Source organism: Botryllus schlosseri, unplaced genomic scaffold (genome assembly GCF_051294905.1).
Source record: "Botryllus schlosseri isolate E-star unplaced genomic scaffold, Bs_hap1 Bs23a, whole genome shotgun sequence".
Lineage (NCBI taxonomy): Eukaryota > Metazoa > Chordata > Ascidiacea > Stolidobranchia > Styelidae > Botryllus > Botryllus schlosseri.
Window position 1 is genome coordinate 8,961 of NW_027648632.1, and position 16,660 is coordinate 25,620.

A 16,660-nucleotide genomic window follows, 5' to 3' on the forward strand; every position below is an offset into this window, starting at 1 on the left:
CACCGACTCATGATACACATACACACGATCTGCGCATATGCATACCATGAGTGCATATGCCGCTGGACAAGGAAGTGCAGATATAGCCTTTACGGCTTTCTAAGTCATGCAACACCCCTCCATGCTATCCCAGTAATGCATGAGCGCCAAGCAGGGAAGCCATGGATACCAGTGTTACTAATCAGGTCTTTGGTCTGACCCGGCCTGGAATCGAACCCACGACCTACCGATCAAGAAGCCGGACGCTTAACCATTACGCTATCTTGTCGGCCAGGGCTCGCCAACTCAAAACGGGTTGCCGGCCACTTTTCAAATTTCGTAGAGGACGCGGGCCGCATGAATCAAATATCGAGATTAACTTGGCCACACAGTTGAACAACGACGCTATCTCGTCACCTACTCAACCCTAATGAATCGATATCTTGGTAAATTTGGGGTATCGGGCGTATCGAGCGCCTGGAAATCTTAATTAAGGATTGTGTTGATTGATCAGATAGAAGCAGACATGGCGGGGGCGGCGCCTGTCTGACAATGCTATTCTCAAATCCACATTGTCGTCGTCACTATGTGCGAGAAATGAAGTGACATTGCTGTCGTGTAAATACATTCTTTATTCAAATAGGCTTTGCGGAGTACAGCACTTCAATATTGCAGCAAACAATACGTTCCTATTGCAAATTTATTCCACTCGAAGCTTCTCGACTAGCCCTCTTCAGTCTTCAGCAGTGACTGGCAAGTTGGCAAGTCAGTCAATTGTTTCAGAAGAAATAGCAGACTTTTGACTTCTTTGCTTTCATCTTCTCCCTGGAAAACATTATTTAAACAAAATTTATATTTATAAAATACTCTTGCTTGGCTCGGGGTCTGGAGTTTTAAATTAGAATTTCAGGAGAGTTGTGGAGTAGACTGCTAACGATACGTCACTGCTGTGTCAATGCAACGTGCTCCAACTTTCCAATCGAACGAGCAGTAACTATAGATAGATATAGGTATTGATAACTAATCTACGGATAGTTGTGCAACACGGGACTCACTGTTGAATACGCCAAGATGGGTACTGCTTAACCGGCAAAAGCAGCATATAGTCAGGGTTGTAATGACTCGGGTCGATTTTCTGTTGACTCGACTTGACTCGAGTCATTTTCTCAAAATACGTTAATAAATATACTCGACTCGAGTCAATATGTGTATTGACTCGACTTGGACTCGAGTCGTTGGGTACACACCTATAACTCGAACGGAGTCATATGACTCGAGACTCAGACGGCAAGACCGACATTTCATTGAAATTTCAAAGAATAGTAAAGTAACCAACCACCCCATTGGCATTTCGTCTATTGGTACTGGTAGGCCTACATGAAAATGAGACCAGAAACTGCTAAAAGTGAGAAAAATTAGTCTCTTGTAAATGCGAACCATTCGATATCATTAAACAGGGTTATAAAAACTGGGTTCGACAAGACTAACGGGAAACTGAGCACTGAGCAGACAACACAATGACTTGGACTCAAGTCATAATACCACAACTCGGACACGACCCTCTGCTCGATGACTTCGACTCGGACTTGACTCGAGTCTGAACTATAAAAGTGGGATTAACTTGTGACTCAGAGCCTTGTGACTTGGTTACAACCCTGATATAGTCCTATAGCTCGCGGCCGATGGCGTCGATCGACCGATCGGAACAATGCCAATTTGACCCTGACACCGAGAAAAGTTGGGAACCACTGGCTTAGATGATTTGATCAAGTATACACGTGAAAAAAATGACCTGAATTTCGCGGCTACGTATAACAATCATTCATCTGATGTAGCCCGCGAGCAATCTGAAGGTTTGAATCTGGCCCGAGACACCAGTTGAGTTTGACACCCCTGCCATATAGAGCAGTGGTCTCATACTCAAATGTGCTCGCGGGCCAATTCCTAGTTTTTGATGATGCCACGGGCCGCAGTGTCAATAATAGGGATATTCAATGTATAAGTTCAAAGTAGATCTTATTTGACGGGACCTTGCAGACAGGCATTCCACGGACATCGTGGAAATATAATTTACTATTGTATTATTCACGCTTGACAGGGGAAAAAAAATCACATTTCAAATATTTGAATAAAATTGTTTTTGTGCCGGGCATAATTTGTGTAAATTAATGAGTTATAGACATGATGCGAGAGGATGCATCATGACATCGTAAAACTGTCAGGTTATAATATTGCAGCTAGTGGACCTTTGACGTGCCACAATTTTATGTAGCATATTTTAAAATCTACTAAAGATATATCTGATATCAGAGCATTTGAGCGGTGTAGCCTAATCCCGGTATTGATATATGTATTGACTGTAATTGAGGAAGTCGTTGCATGATCATAGGCCGAAAAACATGCAATGAACACTTACCCAGTGATGGCACCCAACTCCACCATATTGCAGGCATGGATACTTTTTGCAAAGATGCCTGGATAATTCGGTATATGCTCTTTTGAACGTCATATCACCGTGTGCTCGGGTGTGGTATGCGTATTCTTCCACCACGGAATTTAGTGAATGTCCAGCCTTTTGATGTTGCAATGCGGATGCAACACGGGCATTGAATTTCGGTAATGTAAATCTCTTTTGGGCAGGAGCAATTCCCAGGAGACTATCAATCTTCTGGAATTGAAGCAATTCCTAGCTCACTATCGTCTGAAACAGGAGCAATTCCCAGCTCAGAGTCGTCTGGAATCGTTTGATCCAACACTGATTGGTAGATTATAGTGATGTAAATGTTCATACCAAAACGTCAGTATTTGATGCAGGCGAGTCCTCCGTAATAAAATCTACTTGCATCTTCATGGGTTCAATTTGCTGTAAAATATAGTTCCATGTAACAGTGCATGAAATATTGCCTTTAATAAGTTCTACGCACATCAGGAGTAGATGTCACTGGATTTTCGAAATCATTATTCTGAGCAGGTACATGCGGCACTAAATCGGCCCCACTGTGTTTGATCGACCTCAACCACTTCTGCAAGACAAGATTAGATGATGCAGATCGCTCCCTTTCCAGGATGGGAAATTCATAGCTACGAATGTGGAAACAATGTATTCACATCTCTCAGGGCATTCAAACGGCGCATCAAGCCAACTTTAAAATCCATTTTAACGAAATCCTCATCAGCCAAGCAAACCAAAAACCATGCTACATACTTCATTTTCTGAAAAAACAAAATACAAATATACATTTCACTTCCAAACGTAGGCCATGTTGAGCAAATATACTCTACTAGCTTTAGCAGGACTACCTTTAAAGACACCACACCTGATCAACACACTTGGCTATAATATACTGAATGCCACCGATTTTGTGACTAATTTGTGGCCACGGATAGGTGAAGTGGGAAACTTTACAAAACTTAACAACATGACTACTTTCTACGGCATATGCATTGAATTCGGACTCAAAATACAGAACATTAAAGCGACCAGTAATATTATGCCGATATTTTGTGTTTTTTGCCGTGGGATCCAATTGGATTAACTATTTCAAATTCATCGAAATAAAGGGAGAATAGCAGGCAGTCAGGGTGACTGGCTATCTCAGGATGACTTTTTAGATAATCTCCAATCTCCATGTAAGCAGTCTGTCACGGTACGACACCCGTGAAACGGAGTTGGCTTCGAAATGGGAGATTCAACAGTGGCGTTTAACAGTGCTTCCAGCTGCTACATAAAAGGAACAAAGTAGCCGTATGCAGAAGCAGTCTGGAGCATATAACCATCTCGAGTTAAAATATTTTTAAACCGTCTCCCAAATTCGACACTTTCAGGTTCAAATCTGTTAGCACGTTCTCTGCGCGATCAAGCAACCACGCAGAGTAGGAATTTAGATAGCTGCCCGTTGTTCCCACCTGAATTCCGGCATGCTCAGTCGGGTACGTTCCTCAATCACGGCATCGTCGAACAGCTGCAGTATGCATCGCAACGCTTGCACATGCACACGTTTGGTCAACAGCGGATTCTTCTTCCTGTTGCTGGTCAACCTCAGCAGGGCCCTGCGGAATAAACGCGTAGCGGGAAAACCACGCCGAAAACGTGACGTACTCAAAGCACCTCGCGTTTTGGTTGGGTTTCATGTTGCGCAGCATGTACATCACTCGGATTACTTTCGGGCTCGGAGACGTGTTAGACTGTAAATCGCAGTCGTGCATCGGGGCTCCCGTAAATTTTTCAATCTAAAAGACGAATTTGTGAAATTTTTTTGTAACATTTTTTGTAAATAATTTTTCTTTTACCAAGTCCCGATCCGCGGAGGGCTCGTCTTTTGCGGAATTCTGAAGGAATTCTATCGCCAGATTGAGGTGCATTTTGAAAATGTTCAGAGAGTGATACTCGGCAATGGCAGACGTAGCGGCGAGTATATCTGGAATGCAATCAGTAACAAAAGGAATTTTTCGTTGCATTTCGTTACATTTTTTCCTTGATGTATTCGGAGTATCGAATATTTGGTAACAGCCTTTGGAGTTTTAGTTAGAATGCTTTTTGCTCCGACTCCAACTCCTAATAATGAGAGAACGTATCATTCAACATGCAACGACAAGCCTGCGCTCGTAGCAAAATTGTAGACGATGAAACCTTTGAACAAAATGATAGACGCATGTTCGCCGAGTTCTTTGATATTGATATGTCTAAGCGTCGAACAACATTGTCCTTATCTGATGAGCCCGCCGGTATGAAGGGCGGGCCACAATATATGCAAGTAATACCATTATCAACCGGATACATTCATTAACTATGAAAAACTTCGCGCAGCTAGAGCATGAGTGCACATTAGGGCTGTTCAAAAATAACCTTTTTTCCTGAATCTTGCTGGCTACGTGATTAAATCGTTAGGTTGCCTCAAAAAACTACGCTCACCAAATTTGAATTCATTCCAACCAATGTTCGCGGGTTTCATAGAGTTTGAAAATTTTGAATCTGCTCAAAAACGCAAAAAAAATTTGTTTTAAAATTTTCAGCCAACCCCATGAAATTGTTGGACTGTCTTCAAAAACGATGCAAATCAAATTTGACTCAATTCCAAGCCGTAGAAGCGGAGTTATTCCAGTTTTTCGATGAAAATTCTTGGATTATCCACTGTTCCCTAATCCGGCTTGCTCCTACCGGACGGCTAAAAAAGGTCGTGAACATTTAGGTGGCCCCCACAATGGCCCTTCAGCCAAAAAGGTTGGTTGGGCCCCCCTCGAGTCAGCACTTTGCATTTACCTGGATAGGTGTTGTCATCTGGGTGGTAGTATCTCTCTGTAATACTCGGGCGCTGGTTCAGAAATTGAATAACCTCCGTACAAACTTCTGTAAAAATAGTTCAAATCTTTTTAATAACGAGCGACTGAATTTTAATGTCGATCGCGTTCAACAAACTTCTGTAAAAATAGTTCAAATCTTTTTAATAACGAGCGACTGAATCTTAATGTCGATCGCGTTCAACAAACTTCTGTAAAAATAGTTCAAATCTTTTTGATAACGAGCGACTGAATTTTAATGTCGATCGCGTTCAACAAACTTCTGTAAGAAGATTTTAAACGCTTCGGCCAATCAGATGAAGTCTCGATAGTCACTTAAAAATCGATTAGAAATTCGAAACGTCGGACATTTTGAATGAAGATTTTAAACGCTTCGGCCAATCAGATGAAGTCTCGATAGTCACTTAAAAATCGATTAGAAATTCGAAACGTCGGACATTTTGAATGAAGATTTTGAACGGTTCGGCCAATCAGATGAAGTCTCGATAGTTACTTAAAAATCGATTAGAAATTCGAAACGTCGGACATTTTGAATGAAGATTTTGAACGGTTCGGCCAATCAGATGAAGTCTCGATAGTCACTTAAAAATCGATTAGAAATTCGAAACGTCGGACATTTTGAATGAAGATTTTGAACGGTTCGGCCAATCAGATGAAGTCTCGATAGTCACTTAAAAATCGATTAGAAATTCGAAACGTCTGACATTTTGAATGAAGATTTTGAACGGTCCGGCCAATCAGATCAAGTCTTGATAGTTACTTAAAAATCGAATAAAAATTCAAAACGTCTGACATTTTGAATGAAGATTTTGAACGGTCCGGCCAATCAGATGAAGTCTCGATAGTCACTTAAAAATCGATTAGAAATTCGAAACGTCTGACATTTTGAATGAAGATTTTGAACGGTCCGGCCAATCAGATCAAGTCTTGATAGTTACTTAAAAATCGAATAAAAATTCAAAACGTCTGACATTTTGAATGAAGATTTTGAACGGTCCGGCCAATCAGATGAAGTCTGGGAAGTCACGGCAAATCGAGCAAGAGATTAGACTTATCAAAGATCACGGTTCACTGTATTCACAGTTGCAAATACAGAATTCGCAATTATTAATAGATTCAATTTCAAAGTCACCTATTATTATTTATAATATCGGAACCCGATTGGCTTTGAAAAGGGAGTGATTTCGACCCCAAACACCTTTATCACAATTCACGCCGCCATGTATGTTTCCAATTGTATTGCAACTACTTTTTTTTCAATGCACAACTTGACCTTTTGAAAACTCGCAACTAGAACTGCACGCTTTTCCAAATGCGCAACTAGAACAAGAATTAAGTAAAAAAACAGTAGTTAGTTGCAGTGTTGGAATCAAGTCACTACCTTCGAGTCACGAGTCATTGCATATTTTGACTCGAGGCAAGTCAAGTCAATCAGTTTTTGGAGTCGAGCCAAGTCACATTTCAAGTCAAGTTACCTTTTCGAAGTATGTGGCATGCCTACGCTATTGCATTTTGCTAGCTGTCTGAGATACAGATTGACTGGTCATTGATTTTGAACCTATGAACGAATATGAAGTTAAATGTACACTAGGGTTGTCCATAATTTGGAAAATCTTACGAATCCTCCGTTGTAATGTCTTATTCTATAGATTATTGATAAAAAACGACACTGAGCCCGAAAGAAGCTCACAGGAAGGCCGTTAAGATTTCGTGCAAAGCGTTTGAAAGTTGCTGCTGAAGAATGGGCGTGCCACCGACCATAGAACGGCGAGAAGACTAGCAATCACAAAACCACGACTCTTGATTGGCTAATCTGCTATGCTTCAATGACCACGACAGCAGCAGCCTGCTGTGTAGGTGAACAAAGAGTCTGCTACCGGCGGCGATTCTGAATGCGCATTGTATGTAGGTTGACAGATAATGATTTAGGATTGATTCAGGATATGTTGAGGTACGAAATACATGATGAACAAACAACAGCTGTTTCACAAAAACGTCTAAAGCCAGACCGCTTTATTGTGAAGAAAACCACCGTAGCCTATATGCCTTGTTTTCAACGACGGAAAGCATAGGCGCTTATGCAAATAGTGACGGATTGCTAGTTTCAGAAAGGCTATATCATTATTGAATACAAAGATAAAGCTTAACAATGACACAATAATTTGTGTGATCTTATTGGGCTCAGGTTGTAGTACATAATTGAAGTTTTGAATGCTCTAGGGATCGACTGAATCAGACGGTTAGGCTTGGCACTTATCAGATGTTAACAGCAAATTGAATTCACTTGTAATTGTTTTCAAAGTCCCGAATGATGCCGCAAAAACGAGGCTTAAATGCAAGCACAGACTATGCTTGATATGATGTACAAACTATGCTGGATGCTATGCACTATGCAACATTGTCTGTGCCTACCTTACACCCTACCTTTACACCCCCTTTCTGCGCGATTAATAAGGACTTTGACATATCATGTCCAGTATAGTATGTACTTGCTTTTACACCTCTTTTCTGCGTCATCATCAAGGACTTTGACAACACTTGCAAGTGAATACATTTTGATGCAAGCATCTGAAAAGTGCCAAGCATAACCCGCTGATTCAGTGGATCCTTAGAGCTTTCAAAACTTCAACTATGTACTACAACCTGAGCCCAATAAGATCACACAGATTATAGTGTTATTGTTGAGCTTTATATTTGTATTCAATAATGATATATTCTTTCTGGAACTAGGAATCCGTCTCTACTTGCATAAGCGCTTATGCTTTCTCTCGTTGAAAACAAGGCATATAGGCTATGGCGGTTCCCTTCACAATAAAGCGGTCTGGCTTTAGACGTTTTGGTGAAGCAGCTGTTGTTTGTTCATCATGTATTTCGTACCTCAACATACCCTGAATTATCCTAAATCATTATCCGTCAACCTACATTAAATGCGCTTTCAGAATAGCCGCCGGTAGCAGACTCCTTGATCACCTACACAGCAAGCTGCTGCTGTCGTGGTCATTGAAGCATAGCCGATTAGCCAATCAAGAGCCGTGGTTTCGTGATTGCTAGTCTTCTCGCCGTTCTATGGTAGGTGGCACGCCCATTCTTCGGCAGCTACTTTCAAACGCTTTGCACGAAATCTTAACGGCCTTTCTGTGAGCTTCTTTCAGGCTCAGTGTCGTTTTTTATCAATAATCTATAGAATAAGACATTACAACGGAGGATTTGTAAGATTTTCCAAATTTTGGACAACCCTAATGTACACTAGGGTTGTCCAAAATTTGGAAAATCTCAAAAGTCTCCGTGATTGTGTCTCGTTCTATAGATTGTTGATAAAAAACAACAATTAGCCTGAAAGAAGCTTACGGGAAAGCCGTTAAGAATTTGGTCAAAGCGTTTGATTGGCTAATCGGCTATGCTTCAATGGTCACGACAACAGCATCTTGCTGATCAGGTGTTCAAGAAGTCTGCTACCGGCGGGAATTCTGAGTGCGCATTGTTAATAGTTTGGTAGTAGTTTGGCAGGTGATGATTTAAGATTAATTCAGGACATGTTGAGGTACGAAATACATGATGAACAAACAACATCTGCTTCACAGAAGCTTTTACAGCATAACTGCTTCATTGTGAAGGAAACGGCTGAACCCTACATGTCGTGTTTTCATCGAGAGAAAGTAAAGGCGCTTATGCAAGTATTGAGCGAATTCACCGTTTCAGTACGGATCCACCATCAGTGAATGCAAATATATAAAGCTTAACAATGACACTATACGTTGTGTGATCAGCCATTCACATATCGGTATATCTCCGTACACTACAATAAAGCAGAATATATTTATCAAAGTAGAAAAAAAATTGTAACAAGCTTGGCGCAACATGTTGTCACTCGATTTCTTGTTTTTATTATTGTTACCCTTTTGTGAAAATGGAAGAATACCTAATGTATCAGATTGAGTCGAACTATATTCGTGATTACGAGACAAAGTGTCGTTCAACAATCAACATATGCGACATTGCGTTTGCGCTCGCAGTCAGACCGTCGACTATGAAACCTAGGCACGAAATGATCGACGTATGTCGGTCGCAGCTTTCGATATCGATATGTCCATGCGTCGAATAGCCCAGTCCTCGCAAACTTAGCCCAGCGACAACATGCAACATGTCCGCAATATAGTCAAGTGACAATATTAGTGACCTATGAACTTCAAAAAATACTTTACTATACTACTTTACGACAGCGTAAGCTGTAAGCTTCGATCACTTCGTAAGCGGTCAATTTATTTTGTGAGAGAACAATGCGGAGGCTCAAACACACGGTCATTGGATGATTGGTCTCTCTCACGGGTTACACCAACGTTTCAGACCATGTCACAGTTGATCTTGAAAACCAATCCTGTTTTTTCGACGTTCACAGATGCCGTTTCCTACCCGCTAAATCATTCTTTGCTAAAGTGAGCGATATTGCCCGCCGGGGGCAATGTTGAGAGGCAGGCGTGCACAATAACAAACAGGCACAACGGTTAAAGAGGGAAAAGACCCCAACAAGTTCGGCGGCGCACATGTGCGCGTGCCTATTCCCAAAAATCACAGGCCACAAACTTATCAACAAAATCGCTGTACTCACAAGCAAAATTCCTTTATCATTTTCCCGGTCGAGTTAGGATGATGAAGCAACACTCGAAAAGTCTTCAATTTTCCGGTTTGTTCCGACACGGCATTACGGTCGAACGGGATCTATCGTATTAAAATCAGCCTTGAGATGTGTGGCACAATTTATGGATATGTGCCCTCACGACATAAATTTCTAGGGCTGGTGATACGATTGTTGATATATAGCCTACTGTTCTTACCAATTCTCTGCTAGTTGCTGACGATTACCCCTGACGATTGTCAGCCGACAATATTCTGGTTCATTTCAATATGAATATACCATTCAATTGTAGATTGAAGGGCTGTACCTCCAAGAATCTCTTGAGACTATATTTCTCATTGATAAATTAACTCCTAGTGTCAAGGAGCATAAAATTTCAGTATCATCCCTCACTATTCGACTAGAATCATTAGACTTAATGCTCGATTCAGATGCAAGTGCTCAAATCACTGTGCCCAACCCTATAAATTTCACCAGTTGCAGATCAAACGCTACCGTAAGAAATTTGAACTTTTCGCTCCACTGGGCATCGACAAACAGCTTTTCCAGGCTGTGCACTTCGGAATGCAACGAATTCAGCACCAGTATCTGCACGCCGGCCCTCGCGATGCTCTGAGAATTATACAGGGAAGTATAACATTCATCACTAATTGCAAGATTTGACGATACTTGAAAAAAAAGAGAAAAACCTACCATGATACGTTTCGGGCTGTTTCCGACCTGATCCAACTCAGTACGTAGCAGAGATTGCACCGTAGAGATGGGTAGCAACGTCAGCAGTCCCGATAACAAGCCAACGTCGATGTTATCGCCGCGTAGCGTCTGCAAGCAACAAATCTAGATGTCTTAACCCAGACTCTTACTAAACAACGGATTCAACTGCAATCAAATTTAAGATTGCAGGGGTGAATTCCCATTTAGAATCAGACTCAAAAGTATATAGAAACCTATTAAAATTAGTTATGGGAAATACATACATTCTCAACTATATCAGAAAGAGAAGGTATTTGCTGTGCGCTACACGTGGGACGTCGAAACTTTTTTCAGCGTTACGATAGCATTCGGTTGATGACATACACTAGCCCTATTTATGAACAACGAACATGCAAAAATGCGTGATTTCGGGTATAAAAAATGGTCAGTGGTGGGATTCACATCTTTTTATCAGCAGGTTCTAACACAAAAAGTCACTGACAGTTGTAAACCGGCTGAATCCGATAAATAGTTCAACGACACATACCTTCCTTATACATTCTTTCACATAATCGGGCAGCACGCTGCTAAGGCGATCGATCGTTTTTAGCAAGAGCTGATTGACGTCGTAAGATTGGTTGTCATTCTGCGGGAACAACAAATATTGCCAAAACCCTTTACTGGATACGCTGTCCAGTTTCTACAATTTCAGTCGCAATTAATTAGGGAAGAAGACATCCAAAGGTCCCGCCTCAGTTGCCAAAATTCCATATGTAGTGGTACTTTAGTCAAAGTTACCTGAAAATCGTACCACTCGAGTGGTTAGGCCTCAAAATGAGATTGTCTAGAGTCACAATACAGTGTCGAATGTACTAATATTAGGAAATTACTCTCCACCAGAGAAATTAGACGCGACCATAGCTTTGGTGATTCAGCCCTCACTATCAAACCACCTCAAAGACACCCGCTGATAAATTAATATATTCGATCATCTCGGAGATTGCTGTCAAAAAGGTTTCCGTATGATGTCTCAACGACTCGCTATAGTGAAATTTCAAATTAGAAGCTATCTGCACTTACGTTTACATTATGGAGATCGGCTAGCCTGCGCAGGGCGAGACCTACGCATTTCACAGTCCACGAAAACGCAAGGTTCGGCCGTCCGGCGTTCTTCAGGATTCCGGTCAAATCGAACACGGACTTTTGCAATTTGGCAAAGTACCCTTCCACTGCGTCTTTACCTTTGCCGGGCGGGTAGTCTGAAAGGACGACGCGACTCTAGCAAGCCAGTTCAAGTACCGGCAGGTTTCGTGAGAGGCCCATAGTATTTTTCACAAGTTTTGAGAGCAGCATTAGACGCCAGCTCCACCAGAAGCAGCTAATATTCACAGAAGGTAATTAAACGCCATGTAACCTTCACGTCTTTCTTCCCTACTAAAGCATTCCTCACCTACAGCGATAGTCAGCACCAAAATACAATTGGACATGTACCCTATACAGTGTTACAGGAATAGAGACTACTGTGAAGCCGCCGGAATATGAACACGTCATAAATACGAATCTGCTGATTCATTGTCTACGCAGTGTTTCGCTCGTCGATGTACCAAATATTCATCACGGTAATTACATACTTTATTGGTAATCCACCAAATCAAAACAAAATTATATATTTCGAGTGCATGAAAGTGACTGTGCATTTGTTTACTTCTGCTGTATTTGTTTTGTGTCAACTTGAGCTCGGTTATCTTTCATTGCATCGCAGCCTTGTGGTGTATTGAAGTGAATTGAATTAGTTTCTGCAATGCGCCTCTATTTCAAACGGTTGCAGTGAATTCCGTACGTTGAAATCGGCAGTTGGTGAATTTGACACTTCCAATGTAATAACTATCATTATGAAATCAATGCAAAAATATTGTATTAATAAATTTGGAAATGAATATTTCACGGAGTAATAAAGTGAAGTGTAGTTATACGGCACTCGGTATTATTGTTTTCGGGCTCGGGTTTAGGTTTAGGCTAGTGCATGTTGAGAGAGACAGTTTTTATTCAGTAAAAATTACATTCAAAAATATACTACAGGCTGCAGCGATACGATCCTTAGGGATAATCCAGTCAGCTGCATCGAGGGAGTACTAAAGCGTCTTTCAAGTCGAGTCCCGCGTAAAGAATAAATTAAAACAGGGGTTAGCTTTGTGTCAGCGGTTCGGGGTTCGATTAAGTTAAAGACGTTGTGGTAGGGGGTGAGGATTAGGGGCCTCCGAATTTACTGATAACCTTTCAAAAAGTCTTTAGTACCAAGCCTCAATGCATGGCCGGAGGTAAAATTAGAAAAATATCAACTACTAGAGGTGGTTAAATTAGTCGTATTTGGGTACTCAAGTAGAAGTAGAGGCGTCGTCGTAATTTCTACAGTCAAGTACAGTAGAAGAAGCGAATTGCAATCCGGTAAATAACTAAGTATTTCGGTTTGGTTTTGCCATAAAAACTGAAAACTGTTGAGTGTAAGTAGTCCAAAATGATAGCCACTTGAGTAATTTGTCCAAGTAGGCAAAATGAACATGAGTAGGCTACTTTAAGTAGAAGTGAAAGTAGCCCATATATGTAAACAGTCGAGTAATTATTAGCGCAAGTACGAAAAACATACTTGACTACTCTGGAAAAGTAGAAATACTTAGTTATTGACCATCTCTGTCGAGGTCAGGGACAATAGCTGCTTGCTCATGCCCAGAGTTAACCCTTGAGCAACTGGCTTACTGTTATATAACGTATAGCCTGCGAGGGTATACAGCGAGTTCGTGGTCTACGGATCGCGGCTTACAAATATACTGGAAGTGAGACGAACGTCCTGACGAATGAGTCCTTGACTAGTAGTTAAACACACGACCATCGCCTTTTCCAGATATATTGTACGAATAAATCACACATGAGTCTATCTAGTTAATATACGATAGGCATTGGGTTATATACCATGTACGAATAGAGATCACGTGATCACGTGCATGCATCATCGGTAAATGAATTGAACAGCGGTACGAGTACAAAATGTAAGAATTAAGGCAAGTTTTTGTTACAGTCAAATCCGTGGAAAGTTACACTAATTTTCATAAAAGTTGCACCAAAAGCTGCAGTTATGGACAAGTGCCTAGAAAGTATTAGGGTATAAGATATCGAATCGTTCTATATTCAAGGCAATGCAGCCAAAATTAATGTTGGCAACTTGAACAATGTCAATAGCCTGAAAAACTTGACCCGGCGGTCAAGTTCGAATGTACGTCAAATCAGAAAGGACCTCAAATTTAAAATACAGTGAAATAATCAAGCGATCTATTTACATATAGTAGCAAATATTTCCAGTAAGAAACTTGCTAGAAGTTGCATGAAAAATCGAAAAGAGTTGCAAAATTTGCAATATAATAAACCTCCAAACAGCTTATTTTGGTATAGGCCTACTACATAACTTCTGAGTATTTAGGAAGCTGCCGGAAGTTTAAAAAAAAATTGCAAAAACTTGCCCTAGTAATAATTGTAATATTCAACTGTATAGAATAGCCTATATGTTAACGCTGTATGGTCGAATCCCGTAGTAAATGATATTATTTTATACGGGGATATGGCTTGGAAAAGGCAAAAATCTTTGTCGAACGCAAAATGTCAGTTAGTCTGTGATACAGATGACCACCATTTATTTACAAGGCCGCATAGGAAGCCGCGAAATTGCCGAATTGGTAGCAACAGTCAATGCTCAAAGTTTACGAATCGATCCACTGGGATCAGCGAAACTCTGTCGCGGTAATTGTGATTAGTGATTACCATATATAATCGCGATATGACTTTCGCAACTATAACCGATTTAGTTGGTCGGGTGCGAAGCTGAACTACTGGTGCGGTAAACATCCGGTCGAAGATCACATTCATATTAGTGCCGCACACTGCATTCGTAGCTCATGCGATTAGCGACCAATTCCACGTGTCCGGTGTAAATATCAGACAGGTAGTGAGTAATTGTCTTTCGAAAGAGCATTTCGGAATTCAGCAATTCACGCGGTCCTGACGGCGGGAAGGGGGTCCGATTTCTGCAACAAGAAGTCGGCAGCAGTATCACGACAACAAACGAAATGCACATTTACTAAGCAAGAAAATTAATAACAATAATGTAATAATTACAATAAATGCGTATACAGACAATAGGAATGCAACAAGGCAGGCAACTAGTCAGATCAATGACGTAAGGAATGTACCAAATACAAGTATTCATGGAATGGTATGACCTTTGGACACGGCAGACATAATGTGGTGTATTCTCACGTCCAATTTCGTGGCGCAGCAGATGATTTTAAATAGTATCCATGCTCGATAATCTCGAATTTCCGCGATTTGGCTATCAAGCTGATCAGCGGAGCAGCAATGATAATTAAGCCAATTAGGGAAGCATACTGCGTCCGCAGTCATGCAAACACAAACACCGCAGCTGAATGAATCCGATTGTTTGATGAATGAATGATGATGAATGAACAGTAGTGATATCCCATCATCTCAAGGAATTTTACTTGCACACTTAAACACAAGATCCCTCCAAGCTCATCTAGATGAAATTCCCCCCCTGTTTGAGATGTTTAATTGCTCACCAACCATCATCGGAATCTCTGAGACCAAGTTGAAAGAACATCCAACAACTAATGTTAACCTGACAGGTTTCAACTTTTTACACTCGCCATCTAAAACGAACGCTGGTGGTGTTGGACTATACATCAATGAAGGTCTGAGATATGACATGATGCCCGACGTAAAATTTGAAACCGAAGGCGTAGAATATATATTTGTCAGAGTACATGTACAAAAAGCTCTCACAGTGGCAGTCATCTACAAACACCCAGGAACAAAGCAAGAGACTTTTCTTGACGAATTCTCAAATATACTGGAAACGCTAACGGCAGCTAACGAACAAATATTTATTATGGGAGACATAAATATTGATTTGCTGAAGACCACCAACTTCAACACAAGGTACCGTGAAATGCTTGATTCTTATGGAATAGCTCAGATAATTACTGAACCCACAAGAATAGCTGACCAATCCAAAACTCTACTAGATCACTTCTACTGTAACACTCATCAATATCACCTGTCCCCTTTTGTGCTCCAACACAGTATGACTGATCACTATCCCATCATCTGCCACATGAAATTGGCCCTGCCACAATGTGCTAAAGAATTTGAATCTCGAACGCCCTTAAACCCACGCGGTATTGAGGAGTATATTGAAATTGTCAGCAATACCTTCAACAACTACAAAATTCCTCCACTCACAATTGACAACTACAATCGCCACTTTGAAAAATTTATTGAGGAACTGCGGGCAGCCCTCGACACATCTTTCCCAATTAGGAAAGTCAACCGCAATGCACGGCGCTTGAAATCGAAACCCTGGATTGGTCATGACATACTAGTTGCGATCAAAACAAGGGATTGGATGCATAAGCACTACTATCTGCAAGGCACAAGCGAAGGGAAAAAAGTGTACAAAAAATATGCAAACCAAGTGACGCATATGAAAGAAAATGCCAAAAAAGCATACTTCCAAAAAAGATTCGAAGAGTGCTCCAAAGATCCCAAGAACACATGGAAAACCATTGGAGAAATTATCAACCTAACTAAAGGCAATGCTCCCAAGAGTGCTGATGACATCGAGCTACTCGAGAATGGCAGCATGATCAAAGACCAGCTTGCAGGGCCCCGTGGATATACTCAGATATCGCAGATATCGCAGGTATCGCAGATATCGCAGATATCACTACTGTGGATATACTCAGATATCGCAGATATCATTGTGGATATACTCAGATATCGCAGATATCACCAAAAACCGCAGACATCGAGGTCATATAAAGGTCACGCTTCGTTTAGAGCGCAGATATCACGTCTTAAGCATGTCTAGGTCGATTCAGTGAGCAGATATCATGTCCGGACCATGCCTGGGGGAATTTTGTGCGCAGATATCAGCTCTGGAGCATGTCCGGATACAAATAGTGCGCAGATATCAGGTCTGGACCATACCTG

At 41.1% G+C, this 16,660-nt stretch overlaps 1 protein-coding gene across 1 annotated transcript in view; it reads right to left on the minus strand.

The window, feature by feature from the left end:
* Positions 1 to 9,879: 9,879 nt before the first annotated feature.
* The window catches only part of LOC145459906 (uncharacterized), a 146,140-nt gene continuing 139,359 nt past the window's right edge, over positions 9,880 to 16,660 (minus strand). The window contains exons 3-7 of the mRNA XM_080338411.1: positions 11,684 to 11,862; positions 11,151 to 11,249; positions 10,604 to 10,732; positions 10,406 to 10,522; positions 9,880 to 9,993 (exon numbers count right to left, since the gene is read on the minus strand). Of these exons, the coding sequence (XP_080194537.1) occupies positions 9,880 to 9,993; positions 10,406 to 10,522; positions 10,604 to 10,732; positions 11,151 to 11,249; positions 11,684 to 11,862 (638 nt within the window). The remainder of the gene's footprint in view (positions 9,994 to 10,405; positions 10,523 to 10,603; positions 10,733 to 11,150; positions 11,250 to 11,683; positions 11,863 to 16,660) is intronic.